At 41.7% G+C, this 24305-nt stretch overlaps 1 protein-coding gene across 1 annotated transcript in view; it reads left to right on the forward strand.

Annotated features, from left to right (window-relative positions):
- The window catches only part of nfasca (neurofascin homolog (chicken) a), a 162616-nt gene that overhangs the window by 129872 nt on the left and 8439 nt on the right, over positions 1–24305 (forward strand). The window contains 6 exon segments of the mRNA XM_072382975.1: positions 1548–1581; positions 1584–1652; positions 2057–2230; positions 20297–20425; positions 21672–21741; positions 23346–23363. Coding sequence (XP_072239076.1) covers positions 1548–1581; positions 1584–1652; positions 2057–2230; positions 20297–20425; positions 21672–21741; positions 23346–23363 — 494 coding nt within the window.

A 24305-nucleotide genomic window follows, 5' to 3' on the forward strand; every position in this document is an offset into this window, starting at 1 on the left:
GGTCAGATATCCAAGACTTGGGAGTCCACGAGTATATTGTCTGTGTTTTGCCCATGGACATTTAACACAGACAAACTATTCCATAGTAAAAAAAAAGAGAGTGCACTTTGACAGACTACTGACTGCATTTTCATAACTTGTTTCATGATAAATGTCACGTTTCATAAAGACCAACTGAAGGAGAAGATGCTTATCTGAAATGTAAACCTGGTGAAGGGATAAACAGATTAAAGGGCCAATGAATGTCTTTTCAACACAGAATACTGAGTATGCAACATGCGCATTGCATCAGACACCTGTGTGTTGTTGTTTCCACTACCCTTTAAATTAGAAACTGCGGGTCAGAAATAGAAACTGAAACCTTTAAATGGATTATATGACAATATTTCTAGTTATACCAGGGCTCCTTAAGATGTAAGATTTGCTTTTGCAGCTAATTTCTCCTAGGGAAAAAGCAGGCTTTGAGTTTTTAGGGATGCTCCAGGACCACTGAAAGAGATGCATTGAAACCAGCATGTGGCAGATACACACCACATTCTCACAGCTTATGTTTTTTCTTTCTTTCTTTCTTTCTTTCTTTCTTTCTTTTCTTTCTTTCTTTCTTTCTTTCTTTCTTTCTTTCTTCTTTCTTTCTTTCTTTCTTTCTTTCTTTCTTTCTTTCTTTCTTTCTTTCTTTCTTTCTTTCTTTCTTTCTTTCTTTTCTTTCTTTCTTTCTTTCTTTCTTTCTTTCTTTCTTTTCTTTCTTTCTTTCTTTCTTTCTTTCTTTCTTTCTTTCTTTCTTTCTTTTCTTTCTTTCTTTCTTTCTTTCTTTCTTTCTTTCTTTCTTTCTTTCTTTCTTTCTTTCTTTCTTTCTTTCTTTCTTTCTTTCTTTCTTTCTTTCTTTTCTTTCTTTCTTTCTTTCCTTTCTTTCTTTCTTTCTTTCTTTCTTTCTTTCTTTCTTTCTTTCTTTCTTTCTTTCTTTCTTTCTTTCTTTCTTTCTTTCTTTCTTTCTTTCTTTCTTTCTTTCTTTCTTTCTTTTCTCTTCTTTCTTTCTTTCTTTCTTTCTTTCTTTCTTTCTTTCTTTCTTTCTTTTCTTTCTTTCTTTCTTTCTTTCTTTCTTTCTTTCTTTCTTTCTTTCTTTCTTTCTTTCTTTCTTTCTTTCTTTCTTCTTTCTTTCTTTCTTTCTTTCTTTCTTTCTTTCTTTCTTTCTTTCTTTCTTTCTTTCTTTTCTTTCTTTCTTTCTTTCTTTCTTTCTTTCTTTCTTTCTTTCTTTCTTTCTTTCTTTCTTTCTTTCTTTCTTTCTTTCTTTCTTTCTTTCTTTCTTTCTTTCTTTCTTTCTTTCTTCTTCTTTCTTTCTTTCTTTCTTTCTTTCTTTCTTTCTTTCTTTCTTTCTTTCTTTCTTTCTTTCTTTCTTTCTTTCTTTCTTTCTTTCTTTCTTTCTTTCTTTCTTTCTTTCTTCTTTCTTTCTTTTCTTTCTTTCTTTCTTTCTTTCTTTCTTTCTTCTTTCTTTCTTTCTTCTTTCTTTCTTTCTTTCTTTCTGTATTGTTTGAAGTTCCGGATGCTCAAAGTTCTTCAGGATCAACCGCAGAAGTCTGGACACCATCTACTTGAATGGGACAAACCTCTAGAGCCCAACGGCATTCTGGTTGGATACAAGCTCAAGTACCGAACAGGTAAACTGCTCATATCTGTCAAACCCATAATATTCCCACGGCTGTATACAAAAATTCAGAACACAAGGCAAGCAACATGTAGCTCAGCTGGTTGAGTGGGGTGCCCCATGTATAGTGGCTGAGGTATCCTTCACAGCTGGCCCAGCTTATGCCCCTCTCTCTTTTTTTCCATTTTTCTTCTTTCTTTCATCACTGAATAAAAAACAATAGTGCCAAAAAAGAGAGACGTGTTGCAGTAGAGTCATAAAAACCATTTAGTCAGGGAGGCTTAGACAGAAGCAGCTGAACACTGTGCAAGACAAACAAATGTTTCTCAAAAAAGGAAGCGTCCTCCCAGTCCTCACGAAATGTCCTGTGCAGGAAGATTACAAACATTTGAAACAGTTTTGTGTGTGTGTGTCCAGTTAATGGCTCCAGGTTGGGTCCCATCCATCTCGAGACTTTTCTTCCTAATGTGACAGAGTTTACCGTCCACCTACCGGATCGATCGACTCGTTACAAGTTCCTCATGTCAGCACTCACCCAGGTGGGAGCAGGGGAGGTTTATGCTGAGGAGTCCCCCCACTTCACCAATGAAGGTGAGTGTTTCCCACCATTTGTTTGCCACAATACAATCTCCTTTGAGCAGTTAAGCTGCATTTGATGAAATAAGGAAATAAATGAATATGTAGCTGCCTCTAAACATTCTATAATCTGCATGTAGTAACGGAAGTGTTCATCAGTCATTTGGTCTTACGTTACCATAGCTCCTGTGTTGAAAAGATATGTCAACACTGTAGAGACTGTAATACTGATAAATTCTCTTATATGGGATACATGGATGCCTAAGAGCCCCATTGTTCTTCAAAAAGTATTCAGGACCCATCAATGTTGCACTGGGTAATGTTTCTTTTCTAACCAATGAAGATATGCAGTGGAGTTGATCATGCTGCAATAAACCATCCGTTTCTCATAAATGCAAAGAAAAAGCTGTGTGTTCCGCAGCTGAAAATACTGAAGTCACCAACAAATCCACTATATCCATCCGTTTGAGCAACATTGAAGTCCTGATGAGCCTGTTGTTAAAATTTTTAAAAATTGTCGTATGGTTTCAAAGATCTACGTCTTCAGCGCATTGGATGTTTAGTGCTGAGAGTTCTAGACAGGATAGAGAGGAAAAAATTAATCGACTCACTGATTAATCATTTATTATTTCTGCCTGAGAACTGAGTTGGTTCAAGACAATGTCTACATGATGAAAGTCTAGCCTGGGTGTGTCTGGTGGAGGTAGCAGTGATTTGGTAAACACTGACCACTTTGTCATGTATCAGATCACAACAGTCAGCCAGACTGACTTTGACTTTAGAGTATGCACACATTGGAGTTAACAGTAAGACATGATGTTACTGTCATAGAAATAAATCCTGACTTAAGTGCCGTATTTTCCGGACTACAGGTCACACCAGTCAAAAAATGCATCATGAAGAGGAAAAAAACATATATAAGTCGCATTTATTTAGAAATTTATTTCACAAAATCTCTCTGCAACATGAGGGGGGCCTCGTCGATGATATGATCTGGTGACTGGTTGTGTTCAGTTACCTGCTGTTCAATGAACTCACGGACACTGTCGACCTTGGCTTGGAAGTCTGCTAGCAGTTTCTGACACACGTGTCCGTGCTCTGATGTAGACGTGGTTGCGTCGCATGAAGCGGTAACACCAAGAATCAGAATTAGAAATCAGAAATCACTTTATTTAGCCAAATGTACAATGTACACAGGAATTTGACCTGGTAACAGCATCACAGAGCAATAAAATAACAAATTAGAAATAACAATAAAAATATGGTAAATACAATATGTACAATTTGAATGAATGGAATTTTCAGAATGAAATACAGTTAGTTGACCAGGAGTAAGTACAGGATGGCAGGATGTTATGATTAAGTGTCTGTGCAAGGGGCGGGGCTGGGAGGCTTTGATGTCTTTATTTAAGAAAGTGGTGGCCTGGGGGGGGGGAAACTGTTCAAGTGCCTGGTGGTTTTGGTTCTGATGGACCTGAACCTGTGACCTGATGGGAGGGGAGTGAACAGGGAGTGAGCTGGGTGAGATGGGTCCCCCACTATCCTCCTGGCCTTCTGCTGGGATCTGCCATCGTGCAGAACACACACAGGCTCCTGTTCTAGGCCCTTGAGACGACTTGCTGGTCTTGGTGTGGGCAGAGGATGCAGGGTACCACACAGTGATGGAGAAGGTGAGGACACTCTCAATGGTGGCTGTGCATAAGTGGAAGCGAACCTTGGGGAAGACATTCATCTTCCAGAGCAGTCTGAGGAAGAACATCCTCTGGTGCGCCCGCTTGATGGCTTGGAGGAGTGTGTCTCCCACTTAAGGTCGCTGGTGATGGTGGTGCCCAAGAGCTTCGCAGAGTTCAGTGGGGGTTGGGAGGGTGTGTGTCTTTAGATGTCCATGACCATCTCCATCGTCTTGTTGGTGTTGAGCCCCAGGTTGTTGCGTGTACACCAAGCTGCCAGCTGTGACACAGTGTCCCTATACGCTGTCTCATTGGCGTCCTTGATGAGGCCCAGGACCATGGTGTCATCCGCAAACTTGACCAGGTTGATGGATGAGTGGCTGGAGAGGCAGTCATTGGTGTACAGGGAGAACAGGTAGGGGGAGAGGACACAACCTTGTGGAGCACCGGTGTTGGTGATAAGGGGGTCCAACAGGTGGCTGCCAGCCCGCACTTGTTGCTTCCTGTTGGTGAGGAAGTCAGTGATCCACTCACAGATGGGGCTGGGTACATATAGCTGTAGCAGTTTGGTGTGCAGGCAGTCTGGGAGGATGGTGTTGAAGGCCAAGCTGTAGTCCACACACAGGGCCCTGACGTAGGAGCTGGTCCTGGCTGATCCAGGTGCCTGAGTGTGTGGTGGAGGCTGAGGTTGATGGCATCGTCAACAGAAAGATTTGCTCTGTAGGCAAACTGTAAAGGGTCCTGGTCTGTGTGGTTAGAGGAAAGACAGGATGAGCTTCTCAAAGCTCTTCATGACCACAGATGTCAGGGTGACAGGTCTGTAGTCATTCAGGCGCTTTATCCTGTCCTTCTTTGGAACTGGGATGATGATGGATGTCTTGAGACAAGGTGGCACACGACATTCAGAGATGGACCAGTTACAAATGTCTGAGAACACTGGTGACAGCTGGGTGGCACAGTGCTTCAGTGTTGCTGGGGAGATGCCATCAGGCCCTGGGGCTTTTCTGGGCTTCAATTGAGTCGGGAGGTGTGTGGGGAAGGGGGGGAGAGAGGGGGAATGGGAAGATGAGGGTTGGGGTGCAGTGAGTGAGTGAGTTATGTGGTCTCTTAAACCTGGTGTAAAAGGTGTTGAGATCGTCAGCCAGTCTGGGGGAGGGGGTGATGACAGGGCTTTTTCTTTTGTAGTTGGTGATGGTTCTGAGGGTACTCCACACAACTGCCGTCTTTGGTGCCTCAATCACGCTCAAGTTTGGCACTATAGTCCCTTTTAATGGCCCTCTTGAGGTCCTGTCTGGCCAGCCTGAATGTGTCCATGTCACCATCTCTGAACGCCTGCTCTTTCTGACGTTCGAGCTCTTTGAGCTTCTTGGAGAACCAGGGCTTTTGGTTGTTGTACCTTGTGATGGTTTTGGTTGGGAGGCAGACCTGCTCACAGAAGCTGATGTAGGAACATACAGTGTCAGCAAAACTGTTGTTATCATCCTCAGGGGCCCTCAGTGACTCCCAGTCAGTAGACTCCATGCAGTCCTGAAGCATGTCCCTTGCCTCTAGAGTCCACCTCCTCACTGTAGTCCTGCAAGAAGGCCCACCTGCAAAATGTAATTTCTATTAATCTCCTTGGCAAATACCAGGACGCGGAGACATAACTGCACCGTTGAGCCTCGGTTGGACGTTGTTCCAGCACCCACCTGAGGACTTGTTCCTCCATTTCTGGCGGTCTTGCTTTCAGCCGGCGATCAGCTTTCTTTGTTTTCTTCATTGCAGTCAGATTGAGTCCCTCAAGTTTCTCACTCACTCCTTTCTGCGGCTCGATTACCGTTTTCAGCTGCATATTTTCCTACCTGCACTTTATAATCTGCAGAATAGGATTTTCTTTCTCAGTTTTCTCAAAGGCTACGTTCACACTGCAGGTTGTAATGCTGTATTGCTTAATACTAAAAATCAGGGCTCTCAAATCTCACGAGACACACGCATTTCAACAAGTTCTCACGCTCACATGCCACACATGGTATTTCTCACACTGAAAAAAAAAGTATAATAGCGCTGCTATTACTATGGAAATGGCAGGAAAGAAGTACGTCTCCCATGAGTCTGAGCAGACCAACACTAACAACAACACTAATAATAATCTAAGTAATAAAAGACCTGTCCAACCCTCCCCTTTCTTACTCTTGCCTTCATTCATAACTTGAGAGCCCTGCTAAAAATAGTGTGTGGCGGCAGCCGGGAAATCTGTTAGATCACGAAGGAGGAAGAAGAGGAAGAAAATTCAGATGTTAATGATGGCTCTATGTGGCGTAATAACCACAACATCCACATGGAGAAGTATTTGGATGCGGCGTTGGAGCCAGGAGTGGTGGGATTAGGATGTGGCTGGTTACATGGAGCAGGAATTCTTCCAGAACTTTAGAATGTCGAGGAATACCTTTCATCACATTTGTCGGCGCCTCTCCCCGAGACTTTCAAGAGGAGACGCGTCATTCAGGAGATCCATCTCCTTGAGAAAGCGAGTGGGAGTGGGCCTATATTGGGTAGCAACGGGGGCGGGTTACCACGCCTTGGCCAACCTGTTTGGCATTGCAAAGTCCTCCGTTTGGACTATTGTGCATGACTTCTGCAAAGCTGTGCACCAGGTCCTCATGCCTGACTATATTAAACTACCCCAGGGAGACTATCTCCAGGAGGTGCTGCGAGGTTTCAGGCAGAGGTGGGGTTTCCCCCAGTGTGCTGGGGCGACTGACGGGAGCAGTGCAGCGCGGGTCAGAATGACGTCAAAGTCGCATTAAATGCGACGTGGCTGTTCAGACTGCAACTGCTGTGTGACCATAGCCTAAGTTAATGTTTCAGTGGTACAGGAGCAGCAGGTAGTTGTCAAAAGCCTAGAGTGTCCTCTCGCAGCTGTAGATAGTAATGTTTACTCCTTGGTTCATGTCAGTCGCTATGAATTAACATTTAAAAACACGTTAAATTATATATATTTTGATATACAAATCGCACCTGAGTATAAGTCACAGGACCAGCTAAACTATGAAAAAAAGTGTGACTTGTAGTCTGGAAAATACTGTAAATGATTTTTCAATCAAATCTAGAAAAATTACTGTCACTCAGCTGGAGTGATAAGTATCTACTTAAACTAGCTTTAAAAATATCCATTGTTTGCTCCACTTATTGCCAACATGGAGTATTGTGATTTCTTTAGTCGCGATTAGTTCAGTTAAGTTTTTTGACAAAGAGTTAAACCTGAAAACAGATAAATTGGAATTTCTACATGTCATCCCTGAGTCTGAGCAGTTGCGAGTGTGAACTGTTGTACCGACACTTCAGATGTTGTTGTTGTTGTCCCTTTCTATCATTATTACAGCTCTCCTTTCTCTCCTGTGTCCCTTCTTCTTTTCATTGACAGAAAACTTTACTGATGCCACTGGTCTAGGTAACAGGACACAAGAAGGCAGTGTGTCTGTCCATTACCCTTCATACAGTATCTGTCTGTTTAAGCACCCTCAGCTGTGCAGTCCTTCCTTCTTATTTTCAAATATATAACTAACTTAGTGGTCCACAGGCTCAGATTGATGAGGTATATGTTATGGATGTGCTTTGTAATAGGGTTAACTCTGTTCATTTTGAAGACGGAATAACCAGACCTGCAGCTAAACTGAGAGGCCTAAGAGGTTGTTTCAAACAAAAAATAAATCCATTCCAACAATGCACACTTGCACACCATCAGCACATCAGACTGTAGGTGTGTGTGTTAAATCCATGCTAACGATAAAAGGAACTGAACTGCTGTGTGTGCTGTTCATCTGCCTCTTCTCATTTCACCATCCTTCCTGTGTGTGGAAGGCTGCTGTGTGCTCTCAGTAACCAAATACACCTACTCACCACTTTTCTTCTCTATAAATCGCATCGACTGAATGAGCTCCGGTATTTAAAATAGCAAACACATCACATACCTAACAGTATGATGTTCCCCAATATCACCCCAGTAGCTGTGATGTAAGCAGTTAGTCTGAATGCTGACCTTCAAACACCTATTTCAGAAACAATGGCTGATGGTGCATGTGTGCGGTGCAACCCCACAACATCACTGCTTTATGCTGTCTGTCCTAAGATGATGTTAGACTTATGGAAATAATGGGTATTTCAACTTCTTGTCAGTGGTGATGCTTTCTTCATGACACTGCTGCTTTGGGTATGGGAGGAGTTGCATACTGCCGCATCAGAATGGTCTTGTTGAATTCTGTAGCTTGAATGCTGAGAGGTGGTTTTGCGGCTTTGCGGTAAGATGTATTGCATCACTTCCTGTTGCTTTGTGTGTGCACTGTGACATTTCTCGCTCCTCTTGAACTACTAATAATCACCTTATTTCTCCCTATAATTTACACATCTTGCATAGTTAACTCTATCGCATACTTGTTATATTCTAACGCTCACTCTTACAGATCTTTCGTTTTTATTTTTCACTTTTTAGCGGTGTGTCTGGTTCTCTAGCTTAGCATGGGTACCAGTTCTCTTCCTCCATCTCCTGCTTTCACCTGCTCCGTGTGTCAGATGTTTAGTTACTCCTCTGCCTCCTTTACTGGTAATGGTACATGTAACAAATGTAGTCTTTTTGTAGTTTTGGAGGCAAGGTTATCTGAATTGGAAGCTCTGCACTGTTGAAAACCACCCGATAGCGAGTCAGGCCCCTTTAGTCAGTGTGGAGCCACCTAGCGTAGTCGTCCCCGAGCAGGTTACATGCTGCCATTCCGACATCTCAACTTAATTTTTTATCAAACGTCCCGCCATTCCGACACTTTTTTCCTCCTATAGTCGGAATGGCGGTATGTGTTTTTTTTTTTTTTTTTAACATACCGCCATTCCGACAGTTCCTTTTAATAGCCTATTTTTTACCCAAAACATTTTGCACTAATGATATGCCGGCGCAAATACGCCCTAAAGTTTGGCGCACAAACTCTGCACATGCAGAGGCCACAGAGGCCTCGCAAACAAACTTTAATAATCTATTATCAAAATCCCCTGAATTTCAAATATAAAAATACAGATATTAATGTAACTCTGGCGAGACTGAAACTGATTAAGCAGAAATACAGTGTCAGTGACCTGTCACAGCAGCCAGCTGGAGCGGAGCTCTCCACAGAGCCCATGCGTCTTTTGCACGCTGTCATCATATGCAAAAGTAATAATTGCAATTACAGATATCACGGCTACTGCACAGGACACAGTTGCGAGCACTCTGCCTTGCCTTGCCAATAGGAGAGGAGAGAAATGACAGCATAGAACGTATAAAACACAACAAAATGCAGTAAAAACGTTTATTCATGTTATTCACGTGATTTATGAGTACTCACTCCAATTATGGGAAGCGCGGATGGGCTTTGCACATTTGGCACAAACACACAGCCGTTGCGCAAGGCTTTATACAGCCTGTTGATATCTTAAGGTCCTAACTGGTCACACCTGGGAGTAAATGTCATGTAGAGATTGTTTTCACATGGCATTACAGCTGAACATATAGCTTTCATCCACAAACCAACGTGGGAGAGCCCGAAGACGCATGTGCCAGACGCACATAGGCATGCGTAAAACCAATTTTGACCACTCCATGCTGTTTATTTGCTTTCTTTTAGTTAACTTTCATTTCTTTTGGATTCTTGTGCGTGTTATGGAGCCGCTTCGGTCCATATTTGTAAGCCTTTTTTTCCTGGATTAAATTTTCGGAAGTTGAAACAAGTGGCATTGGAATGTGTGATTGAAAACCACCACGGTCTGCTTCTCCTCCTCCAGTTGCCGAGACTTTGTGTCTTTAATAACGCTTATCTGTAAACATGTGTTAAACATATAAATTGCATGAACAGAAAGAAGGGACTCACCTGTTGAGTAACGCACATTTCCTTATACGGAAAGCCTTGTCGGAATGGTGGGACGTTTGAATGTCGGAATAGCGGGATGTCGGAATGGCGGGATTTCGGAATGGGTGTTGCCACCCCCCCGAGCAGATCCCGAGCAGCCGGGACTAAAGAGTGGCTGGGTGAAAGTCAAGCCCGTGGTTCAACATCAACCTGTCCACGTTTCAAATAGATTTTCCCCACTCAGCGACTCACCCGCTGAGGACAAAACCCTGGTAATTGGCAGCTCTATAGTCAGAAACGTGGCATTAGCCACACCAGCGACCATAGTCAAATGTATTCCAGGGGCCAGAGCGGGCGACATAGAATCCTGTTTAAAACTGCTGGCTAAGGATAAGCGTAAATACGGTAAAATAGTTATTCATGTCGGCGGTAATGACACCCGGTTACGCCAATCTGAGGTCACTAAAATTAATGTTGCATCGCTGTGTAATTTTGCCAAAACAATGTTGGACACCGTAGTTTTCTCTGGTTTAGTCGCATGTCCTCCTCCAATCGTTGGTTGTCTAGATGGTGTCCAGCAAACAACGTGGGCTACATAGATAATTGGCAATCTTTCTGGAGAAAACCTGGTCTGATGAGGAGAGACGGCATCCATCCCACTTTGGAAGGAGCGGCTCTCATTTCTAGAAATATGGATGAATTTATTAGCCATCCAAAAACATGACAACCCAGGGTTGAGACCAGGATGCAGAGTTGTAGTCTTACACACTTCTCTGCAGCTTCCCACCTGATGCTGCCCCCCCACCATCAATAAACACAAAAGGAGCAAATCCTCTTGTGCAAAAAAATGTTTAAACAAAAACTTTAACTGAACAAAAACATCAAACTATTAAATGTGGTTCCCTGAATATTAGATCTCTCCTTTGGAAGTCTCTGTTAGTGAATGATTTGATCTGTGATCATCATATTGATATATTTTGTCTTACAGAAACCTGGCTGCAGCAGGAGGATCATGTTAGCATTAATGAATCAACTCCCTCTGACTATTTAAATTCACGTTCCTCGAACCACAGGTAGAGGAGGAGGAGTGGCAGCTATCTTCAGATCAGGGTTACTAATCAGTCCTAGACCCAAGATTAGTTTTAGCTCTTTTGATCTCTGATTCTCAGTTTTTCCCACCCAAAGTGGAAATCACAAAAACCTCTTGTGTTTGTTGTTGTGTATCGTCCACCTGGCCCTTATTCTGAGTTTCTGTCTGAATTCTCAGTTTTTATCCCCGTTAGTGCTGAGTACAGATAAAGTCATTGTAGTGGGTGACTTTAATATTCATGTAGATGTTGAACATGACAGCCTAAATATTAACTTTAATTCTATGTTAGACTCTATTGGATTTTCTCAAAGTATTCACAGACCTACTCACTGCCTTAATCACACCCTTGACCTTGTGCTGACTTATGGCATTGAGAGTGAACAGTTAACAGTGTTCCCTCATAACCCTGTCTTGTCTGACCATTTTTTAATAACTTTTGAATTTACATTACTTGACTATACGGCTTCTGAGAAGAATTTTACATATAGAAGGTGTCTATCAGAGAATGCTGTAACCAGATTTAAAGAGTTTATTTCATCATCCTTTTCTTCACTGCCATGTGCTGATATGACAGAGGACGGCTACCTAAATTTTACTCCAGTAGAACTTGACTCTCTTGTTGACAGCACTATAGCTTCAATGCGTACAACACTGGACAATGTTGCCCCTCTGAAAAGGAAGGTAATGATTTCATGAGATTCTTTATCAATAAAATTGTTTCTATCAGAGAGAAGATTAATGGAATCCTTCCCACTATTATCACTGATGTATCATCAAGTGCAGCAGCTTTAGAAGTATCTTTAGAACCTGATTTGTATTTAGACAGCTTCTGCCCAGTTGATCTCTCTGAGCTAACAACAGCAATAGTTTCTTCTAAACCATCAACTTGTATGTTAGACCCAATCCCAACCAGACTGAGGTTTTCCCCTTAATCAATACATCCATATTGGATTTGATCAATCGGTCTTTGTTGACAGGATTTGTACCTCAGACTTTTAAGGTTGCTGTAATTAAACCTTTACTTAAAAAACCTACTCTTGATTCAGAAGTGTTGGCTAATTATCGACCTATATCCAATCTCCCTTTTTTGTCTAATGTTCTTGAAAAAATAGTTGCAGTTCAACTTTGTGATCATTTATGTGATCATTTACATAGAAGTAATCTGTTTGAAGAGTTTCAGTCAGGATTCAGAGTGCATCATAGCACAGAAACAGCACTGGTGAAAGTTACCAATGATCTCCTCTTAGCCTCTGATAGCGGACTTGTTTCTGTGCTTGTCCTGTTGGATCTTAGTGCTGCATTTGATACGATCGATCACAGCATTCTGTTACGTGTTATTGGGATTAAAGAAAGTGCATTAGGCTGGTTTAAGTCCTATTTATCTGATAGATTCCAGTTTGTTCTTGTAAATGAAGAATCTTCCTCACACATTGGAGTAAGTCATGGAGGGTTCTGTGCTTGGACCAATTCTTTTTACTTTGTACATGCTTCCATTAGGTAACATTATTAGACAGCATGGCATAAATTTCCATTGTTATGCTGATGATACTCAGCTGTACTTATCTATGAAACCAGATGAAACCAGTAGGCTGGTCAGACTACAAGCCTCGATGACTCAGAACTGTCTGCTTCTAAATTCAGACAAAACTGAAGTTGTTCTCTTTGGACCTGAGCACTTCAGGGAGAAATTGTCTAGTTATATAGTTACTCTAGATGGTATTTCCTTGGCTTCTAGTTCTACAGTGAGGAACCTTGGAGTTATTTTTGACCAGAATTTATCATTTGACTCACATATAAAACTGGTTTCTAGGACTGCCTTCTTTCACCTTCGTAATATTGCTAAAATCAGGAACATCCTGTCTCAGGGTGATGCAGAGAAACTAGTTCATGCATTTGTTACTTCAATATTGGACTACTGTAATTCCTTATTATTGGGCTGTCCCACATATTCTCTGAAAAGCCTCCAGCTGATCCAAAATGCTGAAGCCAGAGTTCTGATGAGAACTAACAGGAGAGATCATCTTTCTCCAGTTTTAGCTTCTCTTCATTGGCTCCCTGTTAAATTCAGAATAGAATTTAAGATTCTTCTTCTCACATATAAAGCTCTTAATGACCGAGCTCCATCATATCTTAAAGATCTCATTGTAAGATATTTTCCTAACAGAGCACTTCGCTCCCAAACTGCAGGTTTACTTGTTGTTCCCAGAGTTTTTAAAAGTAGAATGGGAGGCAGAGCCTTCAGTTATCAGGCCCCTCTCTTGTGGAATAAGCTGCCAGTAAATGTCCGGGAAGCAGACACCCTTTCCACTTTTAAGATTAGTCTTAAAACTTTCCTTATTGATAAAGCTTATAGTTAGGGATGGCTCAGGTAATCCTGAAACATCCCATAGTTAAGCTGCTATAGGCTTAGACTGCTGGAGGACCTCATCTGTCACACCTTTCCTCATTTTGCTCTCTTTTCCCCCTGTTTAATTTCTCAAATGATATTATGTATATGTGACATTATTGTGGTTATTAACTTGTTTCCCTGTTCCAACAGGTATCCTTTGAATGGTGTTATGGTGTTTTTTCCCCCTCTTTTCCCTCTTTTCTGTCTTCTCAAACCCCAGCTGGTCGAGGCGGATGGCCACCCTTCCTGAGTCTGGTTCTGCCAGAGGTTTCTTCCTGTTAAAAGGGAGTCGTTCCTTTCCACAGTCGCCACAGGCACGCTCAGGACGGGAGATTGGACTGAAGACAAGTTTCGGTGCAATCTGTTGGTTTCCTTAGCTAGGATATTAATTTTTGAATTTGCTCTATGTGAATGAATTGCATTATGATTACAATTAATTTAATTCCAATTGGCTTGAATTGGACTATATTATTTAAGTGCCTTGAGATGACAATTGTTGTAATCTGGCGCTATATAAATAAAATTTAATTGAATTGAATTAAGGAGGACAAACAAATTCCCTTGGTTCACTGGGTCATTAGTTCATTCTGGTGTTTGAAGGTAAGGTGGTGGCTTTTGGCTGAACTGATCTACCTCATTGCGCTTTTATAGCCACTGAACATGCAGAAGTTTCACTCATTTGGTGGTTTACATACATGCTTGGAATCTAGCCTGCTGATACAAGCATGGTGTTCTGGTGTGGGGGTGTTGAATGGGGGCAGTGTTTTAGGGAAAGGGAAGAACATACTTTAAGTTCTTTGAACTTCACAGGCTGGAAATGATTTCAGATTCAAGTTACAGTAAGACTGAATTTCATTTAAAGTGGAATCCAGTATGATCTGGTTTCCAACCTGACATAAGCCTGGTCCCCACAAGGGGGCATGACAGTGTCATGGAATTGGAAAATAAATGGAATAGAACAGACTTTATTGTCATTGTACATTAGGGTACAACGAAATGGTCAGAAGATGAGGTATTTTCTTCTCAAAACTTTTTGCTTGTCACACACAAAACCAAACCATTTTATATGAATTGTTTTTTTATATTGTCTTAACATTATATCATGGTTTCTTCTCCAGGCCACAACACTACTATGTGTGCAGCTTTCTTGTGAATATAAAAAGCTGTGCAGGGAATTCTCTTTGAATTGGTATGATTAGTCTGAAAAGTAAATCTGAAACAGAAACCTGAAATGTCCTATTCAAGACCAACAACTTCTCCTCACCTGTAAGGACAACAAAATTATTGATCAAAAGTGTAGTTCTGCTTGGTTCGATCAAGAATAAAGACTGTATGATAGGAAAAAGAGGATATGTGATAGCAGTTATAATGGCTGCTCATGCAGGTTTTACTGTGTTGTACTTTTTACTGTGTGCCCATAAGAGATTGAGAATGATAATAATAACAATGATAATAATCATAATGTTTCTAATAATTATGTGGTGGTTAGCACTGTCACCTCACAGCAGGAAGGTTCCTGCCTCTGATCTCAGCTAGTTCTTTCTGTGTGGAGTTTGCATGTTTTCCCCGTGTATGCGTGGGCTCCTCCCACCATCCAAAAACATGCACGTTAGGTTAACTGGTGTCTCTAAATGAACTCTTGTTTGTCTCTGTGTGGCCCTGTGATGGATTGGCGACCTGTTGAGGGTCCATGCCTCTCGCCCAATGACAGCTGGGATAGGCTACAGGCTCCCTGAATTGGATTAAACGGGTATAGAGGATGGATGGAAGGACAATGAACGCTATAAAAAGTTGTAGCGTCAGTATTTGTCCTCTTGAGGGCAGTGACGTTAGTGTTCACAAACGTGAGCAGGGCAGTGGGGGTGAAAAGTGTGTGAATCCCAGCAGAGAAGAAAAGACTGACTGACTCTGATGACTGTGGTGGGGTGTGAGAGTGCACATTGAAGGTGGTGCTGGTGTTTCAGCTCTGGGCTTCATTGGAGTTTCAGTGTGTAGCACCATGTGTGATGTTCCTGCTGCCATGTTTTTAATCCTCTGCTCTCTTCCTCCTCCCTTATAGTTGAGCTTACCGATGCCTCCGTGTCATCTGCTCTCACTCCTCCTCCTCCTCCTCTTCCTCCCACTATTATTGCTACTGCAACAAGTAGTCCCTCAACTACTTCCACTCCTAGAACTACGACTTCCACTACTACCACCACTACCACAGAGGCGACCACTACCATCGCATCGCCTGTGCTGATCACCACCAAGCGTATTGATCAGAATGTGTTGGGTACATGCTGTTGTTCCACTGTAGTTGTTACTTTTTTGATTGACCTTGAATGGCACATCGCAAATATCAAAAGATGGTTGCCTTCTCCCACCTGACAAAACAGGAAACTACATTGGGGCTGCATCCCGATAAACTGTGCTGTACCTGCCACATAGACAGCAGGGGATTACTGCAGAATATTGGGATGTAGCCAGCAACTACTCTCCTGGTCAGGAGGTGAGAATCCAAACTGTTTTTGTGAAACACTGGTCTCCAGGAACACTGTCGCTGAAATTCTTCCCTCACATTTAAAGTCAGGACAGCTCAGTTAGCATCGGAGCATACTCTAATAAAGACGGAAACATTGCACCTGTAGTGTCATGAATTGAAAACAAACCTCAGGAACTTCATTGTAGGTGAGTCAGTGTTACTATTCAGTTGATCGTGATTAGAAACAATTAACAATCGTTCTTGAAAGAAAACCGCAGCTGTGCCAGTACTATGTATGGCTCTAAAGATAGTCTTGTGTGTGGTTTTGTAACTGTGCCCTCTCTGCCCCTTGCCCCTGACCTTCAACCTCTTGCCCCTGACCCCATCCTCCACCCCCCACCTTGTGTAGTGGTCCATGGGCAGGAGATCTGGAATCTGACGGTGGAGCCTAACAGTAACTACGCTAACGTCAGCTGGAGACACAACTTCCCGGCCGGCAGCAGCGAGTTTGTGCTAGAGTTCACACTGGACAGTAAGAACCAGACGAAGCCCACGCTGAGCTACCAAACACTGTAGTTAGATCTGAGAGTACTTGTTAGAGAGGAAATCAACCAGCGGGGTGAGATATCCAGTTACAAGATGACTCTGAAGTACAAAGCAGAGGAGGGCATTAGAGCAGGCAGAGCAGAGCTCAAACTTCAGAAAGCACGCTATCAGTCTAATGTGCACTTTGGCATGGCTGCGAAGGATCAAAACTTACCCAGGTGTCACTTAAATGCACTAATCAGTTATTCAGAGGATTAGGTATGAATTTGGAGTTTCTTTTTAAGAACGGGGTTGCAGCAAATGAACTGTACAACTCAAATTTACTGTTGGTTTTTAGGGTTTACACACAGACTATTATTAGCTGTAGACATTAACACAAACACCTTTTTAAAACAAAAATGTGTCACCTTGGTGTTTTGTGCCTGGACTTGGAATTAAACAGGCATCCTATATGTTGCAGTTGACTTAAAAAAGATGATAGCGTATAATTTTATATTCAGAAACTTTTTATAAGGACTAGATTTTCTAGAAGGATATGAAAAAAACTATAGATTGGCGCTGTATGAATGGTGCTTTTAGTCAGGAAATGTTAAAAGATGGAAGGAGTATGCAGTTGATTTAAACCTAAATCAACTGAGCAGTAGTAAAGAATGAATCGATAGCCCATGATTATATATTTCCGTACATACTTCAATTATGTTTGTGGAAAGTTTTATTCAATCAATGCCTTTGCTCAAGGGTTGAAATGTCTCCAGTGGGATTTGGAGATTTTAAATACAATGTGAGCCCACATATGTATCACCTAACCGATAGTTGATTTGACTGTTAGAGAAACTGCGGGTGTGTGGGTCTATTGTTCTCTCTTGCTCTCTGCCTTTCTTTGGTCTCTATGTGTTTGAAAATGATAATCATTCTGTCACTGTCTTCATGTGCAGTTTCTTTTCAAGCTGCTGCCTGGCTTTGAATGGCTCTTGTAGGACTGTGAATGGGCTGTTCTGCTTGCTTTCTGTTGGAATATGTCACTTTTCTGGCCGTCCATGCTGTCATAATCACTTGCTTTTGGACTGGGTGTTCTGTGTCCTTGAATCCCGCTTTTCTAAAACGTATCATCCCTCCCCTTCTGGAATCTTAGAACTGGTTGAGGTTGGAAAGCCTGGGACTTACAGACACTAGATTTGATCTAGTCTGTCTAGTAAATCTTTGATAGAGGATGTAAAGACGTGAGAATTAATTTTTCGTGTACTTGAGCAGCAGTTTTAACTTTTTAATGATGTCTGAATTGAAAGTCAGAGCGACGGGAAGACAACGATGACATTGGTCTTTACCACTCCTACCTGCTCTCTGAGGTCAAGCCTGTAAGCTTTGATTACAGAGAGGTTGCCAAGAAGCACCCGATCCTCCCTTTCTCTTCTCCATCACCACCCTGTCCTCCTGATATTGACTCAGTAGTGTCTGCATGTCCATCAGAGGAGGATCAGCTAAAGGCATATGTTTTGACAGAAAAAAGAGGATAACTGTGAATTCTAGTCATGATAAAAGAAATGAAAGTAGTCGTCTGTTGGAGCAGGATTGTACAATTGCTATATGAAGTCTTATATATCACAACATTTCACCCACAGTAAGTCAAACAAACTGAGTATTAAAGACAAACCTTTATTTTGCTTTCCCCATTTTAGAAGTAAATGATCAACAAAAAGTACAGCATATTCAAATTACTTGAACAATGACAATTAATCAGATGCTGTCAGTCAAATATTTCCAACAAAAGAGAAAGGAAACTGGAAGAAAATGGCCTAAAGAAAATAAAGAAAAACATGGACATATATATACTAGCAAAGATTTATTTGAAAACATTTCCTTACTTCAGGATAAGGATAATTAAATAAGCTGGTACACTGAGTCCCACCCACAGAGCTAAATTAGCATAATCACTTAAATGATGACCATAAGGAGCTTTATGACAATTATCAAAGGGCTCCAAAGGTAATGGAGGATCGACCTATCAGGGAATGACTGAGGTCTAAAAGGTAGATTTCAGTATGGAGCTTAAAAGACAATTGGATCCTTAACCCTGGAAACATAGAAAAACACTGTTGCATCTGTCTTGGACTGAACTAATAGTTCAAAAAGGACTTGCATGTCTTTTCTTTTGTGGGCATCACTCGTTTTCTTTGGTTGGTATGAGGACTGGTGTAAATAGCATGGCTTTTATATGATCTTGTTGGATGACATCAACCCTTTGAAATGGTTGACAGCATGGTGCATGATGTCACCACTTCATGTTATGCTCTGCTGTCACTGCCACTGCAGAGTCTTGCTCATGTTATGAGTGACAGGTCTTTCCAACAGAAAGATGCAGGTTATGTTGGGTTTTATTATTTGATCCCATGGAGATAAATCTATTCCCTGTGAATAACTGAGACAAACAATGCTTTGCCACTGAAGCCTTTCATGTCATTCCTGAAGTAAGAAAGCTTTGTAATGACCATTTAAATTCTACCAGAGGAAAACAAGGCGCATACAGGCCACTTCCACACACATGCTTGTAGTGTTGTTTTGCCTGAAAAAATATCTTCTCTTTGTGTTCCATTTCTCCTTCACTCCTAATTTTCAGAGGAGTTTTCTATGGATAATTATGCTCATAAGACACAATTTCGTATCAGAGCCATAAAAAAAGGAAAAGGAACCAGAATTTGACAGCTGAACTGAGCTGCATGTCATCCATTAGGTATTAAGGCCAAACATGTTCTTCTGCACTATCAGGACATGAATGTATCTGAATGATGGGGGTGGGCACTGCATTGTTATCAGTCTCAATCCACTTTAGTGCTATAAGTCTGCTGTCAGAATCAGTCTGTCCACAAAGCATTGTGATGTCACGACCTGTGCTAGCAGACACAGCCATTACTGTGAAATGATGGCCACATCCCTCACAGTGAGATTGGGCCCTTTCTTGTGTCTCCAAGGCGACAAGACGGTGAAAGTGGTACAAGTGAAACAACAGCCCCCCATTACTGTGGCGGATCTGATCGCTGGCGCCGAGTACCACCTGAGGGTTTACTCCCATGAGCTCAACAGCGTCAGCAGCAAATTTATCACCTTTAAGACCAAAGCAGGTGAGCCCACACCTGGCCAGGTGGAACCAGGGTTCCAGCTTGGTGGGCTGGTCTGGGTACAGGTCTGTCACCGGTAGTATCAACAGTAGTTCAGTCAAAGCTGGGTGAGTCCGAATGACTTGTTTTCCCTACCTCGTAAGTTTTATCACTGCGATTCAGTTTCAGGAAGTTGTGCTCTACAGCTTGCTGTTGTATGATTTCAGTTGGGTCATCTTTATGAGCAGTTTGTCATTTCTGAGAGAAATTTAAAATTCCAATTTTGGGACAGTGGAACTTGATGATAGCTCACATGAAAGGAAAATGCCTCTCCTCATGTGTGAGGGAAGTTTTTGGACACTGTACATATAAGCTATGCAGCTCTGACTACAGCTGAAGAGCTTACATTGGACATCTTTAACACATACTGTGCTTTATGGAAACAGAGTACACCTTATTATGGCAGGACACTTATGGTGGACAGCTGTCATTAATTCAGCAACTGCATTCAAATATGAGAGATTAAATGTCCAGTGTCCTGCTGTAACCCTAACTCTAAGGTTTGGAATTTTGTCACAACAGATTTGATAAATTTCACACAAAGCTTTTTTGTTTTTATTTTCATGGACTGTAAAAGTGAAACAGAGCAGACATGAGATGAAGCAAAGGAACTGAAGCCAGGCTGCTCAGCCTCAGGAGTGCCACAAAGAGTGACCAAACTCTTGTGTGGTGGTTCTTAAACCTGACCTGCAGATAGTTTTCTCTGAGCCCAACCCAACAGTGGGTAAACACTGCCATGCAGATTTTACAGCTGCCATAATGAGTTTCTCAGTCAGTGACGTCAGCTCTAAAAAGCAGTGAAACTTCTCCGTCATTTCTGTGCCTCACAATGTGAACATGACATTATTTTTTTCCACTTTTCCCTCTCCTCTCTTTCCGTGTGTGTGTGTGTGTGTGCGCGCGCGTGTGTTTGTGCGGCTCCAGCTTACATAGACCAGGTAGACATAGCCACTCAGGGATGGTTCATTGGCCTGATGTGTGCCATCGCTCTCATCATTCTGATCCTCCTCATTGTCTGCTTCATCAAGAGGAGTCGTGGGGGCAAATACCCAGGTAAGGCGACGCTCATGTGATATTTCATATTATTAATTCACAAACAAGTAGAAATATTCAAAGGAATCCTTTGTTTTTGGTAGATTGTTATGTCAAAATACTGTAGCTGAAACATACAGAATGCCAGTAACAGCTGCCCATTTTTTGAAAAAAGGTGCAAGACCAACAAACTTGAAGAACTTTGAAAAAAACCCACCTTATTGGACGTAGACAAACCTGCTTCTATGAGTGGTAGAAGTTAACAATAATTTTGGCAAGCTGTCACTACTGCAGTTTTAGCTTTGCCTGTTTTTGCTTTGGTCGTGGATCAATTCACCAGGTACAGGTAATAATAAGCAGAGCTCAACAACCGATTGCTGTTTATAGCATGAGATGCACTGATATTACAAATGGGGAGCATAACTTTATCTTTAATGCACTGAATGTCTCAATCATTGTTTTTCTGACACTCAAACAAAAGCAGATTTTTTTCTTGTGGAGACTTAAATGAAAAGTTATAAAGCACCAGTCACAGTTCTCTACAGTGTGTCATGATGTAATGGTTTGGAACAAGAGAATATAGTGTTTTGGTACTGTTTTACAGTTTCTATAATGTGTAGGTGCTGGTTCCATGACTGCTTTCGCAAAATATCTAGGTAGGTGCCAAAGTGTGATGCAGTAACAGCTTTGAACTAACCAAGTGAAATGATGGCATAACAGGATGACTGATGCCATGTGTACATGTTGTGATATTAACATGTTGGAGCACTGGCACACGCCCAGATCCAATCCAATGTATTAAACCTGCAACTAAAACTCTCCTCACCAGCTTGAAGAAGTTCACTGTACTCCACAGGCACTGTGCAGCAGACCTGAATTACCAAGACAGCCATTCAGAAAAGTGAAAATCCATTCAGTTCATTGCTTTTGAATGGCAGCAAATAAAATGGCATCTGTCAACAAGTATCATTCATTCTTGGTGCAGTTATTCAGGTGGTCTCTCGTGGACACTTTCTCCTTTTCTTTATTTGAAAGTATCCCTTTTATATGACTGACAGTATATACAAGTTGGGAAACTGGATACAGTGACAGTTTAATCATTGAAAGCTGAAGACCCCACATGAGGGTTAAATGAATTACTCTGTTTGCAGGCTGACCTCAGAAAGCCATCAGCATATGGAAAGTTCTGTCTATCAAATATCACTATGACATCAGTGGAGCTCTCAGGAAAGTCTTTGAAATGTTCCTTCTGTCCTTCTCTTGTTAGTGCGTGATAAAAAAGATCTTCCTTTGGATCCAGTGGATCAGAAAGAGCAGGATGGATCCTTTGATTATCAGTAAGTAGAAACACACAGACTCCACTCTGCATGCATTCCAGCTGAAATGGACTTACTTGCTGCAGCACTATGTTTCCATACCAACCTCAGAGATTCGTTTCAGGAATTAAAAGCAAACAGATAATTGTTTTACTTTGTGCTGACTGGTATAATGTTGTGATGAAGCTGGTGGGTTATATAGTCTGGCACACTTTAATACTGAAGCAAAGGTTCACAAAGGGACTGAGCAGGAAAGAACAATGATAAAACATGTGCTTCCTAATATCACTGCAGGAGGCTTTGGCCTCTATATAAGTAAACTTTGTTTGAACGTTCAAAGTTAAATTATGGCCATTTCTGGCACCATCTAGGTAAGTTATGAGGGAGTTTTCTCAAAGACAAAGTTGAAAATATAGTGCTATTGGAGCCAGTGCAACACTGCGAGCAGCCATGCAAACACAGTGGAGGATATTCATTTGAAAAACTCACTTCTAAACACAGCTTTTAAGATTTCTCTTTCCTTCTTACACGTGTTACAACTTCCACAGTGTTTGCTCAGCCAGTCTGACACAGTGGCATTCTTATCAGATAAAAATCACGTTCTGTATTCTGAACTTGGCTTTTTCTAGTGATTTTCTTTGAATGCCAGAGTTAAATTTCTCATAAAGGTCCTGTGTATGTATTTGAAAAAGCCTTATTTAAACAGTGCTTCTGACGCACTGTTTTGGAAAGTCAAAGTTGTGGCTTTTTCAGTGAATACATTTAGTTAGCAGGAAGCATTTATGACCTGCAGTAAGCTAACTATTGTAACATAGTATACACAAAGAAAAGGATCCGTCAATGGTAACATGAGTATGAAATGATGAAATGTAATCCTATAGTTGGCTTTTACCAGTTGTATGCCTGTGAAGAAGAATTCTTATGGAAAAAATCCATACGCATGGAGCTATATTTCTGAGATGTGATCTCTGTTAAATACACCATAGTGTAGACTGTGTCAGAACAGGATGTGTTGGTAAGTGATGTGTCTTTTGTTCCTTGCAGGTCCAACTGATCTCTGTGGCCTGTGTCTTTCTCTCTATCTACAGCCCTTTGACTAAAAACGTGCTGAATTTAACCTGCTTTCTTAACCTCAGATAGAAATGTTCTGACTCAGCTGTGTGGGAGTGGCACTAAACCTTCTCCCTTTCATTTTACACATTGTAACATCAGGAGTGCCTCTCCAATACATTACTTAGATTCATCAGCTAGATGTACCGATGAGAAGACAATGTCTGAAAATAGTTACAGCAGAGATCCTGCCTCTCATAGTGTTCATATTATCATATTCAGACTGGAGGGATGCACATACCATACATATTATATGTTTATAAAACTGCAAAAGGTGACATTCCAGTGACGGCTGTTGCTTTTCTCTGAGTGTGGCTCAGACTCTATCCTCGGTGCTAATCCCTGAAGTCCACTTAGCCGTGCGTGTGAGTTTGTGTGCATGTACAGTGTGGAGCTTGTCTTCTGTCATCTCTGTCTCCTTCTCTGCATTTTCTCTCTCTTACTGCCCCCCGTGTTTCCTCACATGTCGACCTTCTTTCTCCCAAATGCTGAAATGGGTCATCTGTCCCTCACAGGAATGAAAATGAAAACAGGTACAATGGTCTCTGCACGGCTTGTGCATGTTGAAAGGAAAGGGTGGAGGTTGGGGTGGGGGTGTACTCGGTCGGTCTATAAAGAGTGAGCAGCTTTCATCCATGAAGTTAGCTGGATGGATGTCAAAGGCAGAGGTAACATAACTGACAGTAGCTAACACAAACACCTTTCTTGGCTCAGCCCTACTTAACCTGGAAATGAAAAGAGAGGTGATATTCACCAAAAGTGAAGCTGATGGCAGGGCAGAAGAAAGACTGAGGCAAAAGTGGGGAAATGGCAAAACTAAAGACTAGACAAAAACACAGAACACGACAACATGAAACGCAGAACACGACAACGCGAAACGCAGAACACGACAACGCAAAACACGACAACATGAAAACATGACAGGAGCTAGAGGCTTTGGTGATACAGCTGAAGCCCAGCAGAGAGAGCAGGGGAAAGCCCCCCAAGTTGTATTTGTTCAAGGTTTTAAGTCAACCCTCCTCTCAAGGTTAGCATGTTCTGCTTTAACATGTCATCTGCCTTTCTGCATGACAGAAACACTTTGAACTTATAAGGCCTAAACTCTATCTGCTCACTTTAGGTGAGCTGACTGGGGCGTCAGTCACCAAGACAGCAGAGCGTCCTCAGCTAAATTCCTCAAAGTTGGACTTTGAAATGCCAGAGCAGACTTGCTCAAGCATATCTCCCTTCATACTATTGGTGGTTTATGGTTTATCCATCCTTGCATCTCCACTGTCCCCACTGAGACTACAAGTCCAACATTTGTGAATTGGTCCTTAACTTGTCGCTATAAACACATCGACTTTAAGAGCTCACTGTCAACTCATAAATGTAGCTGAACTGTAACATCTGTAACTGTTATAAGCAGGATTGGATGGATAAAGAGTCAGTTTGTTTATAAAGCAAAGCTACTACGTGTCAAAAACATCAGTATT

This window comes from Leuresthes tenuis, unplaced genomic scaffold (genome assembly GCF_036924035.1).
Source record: "Leuresthes tenuis unplaced genomic scaffold, fLeuTen1.0.hap1 SCAF_3, whole genome shotgun sequence".
NCBI classification, from domain to species: domain Eukaryota; kingdom Metazoa; phylum Chordata; class Actinopteri; order Atheriniformes; family Atherinopsidae; genus Leuresthes; species Leuresthes tenuis.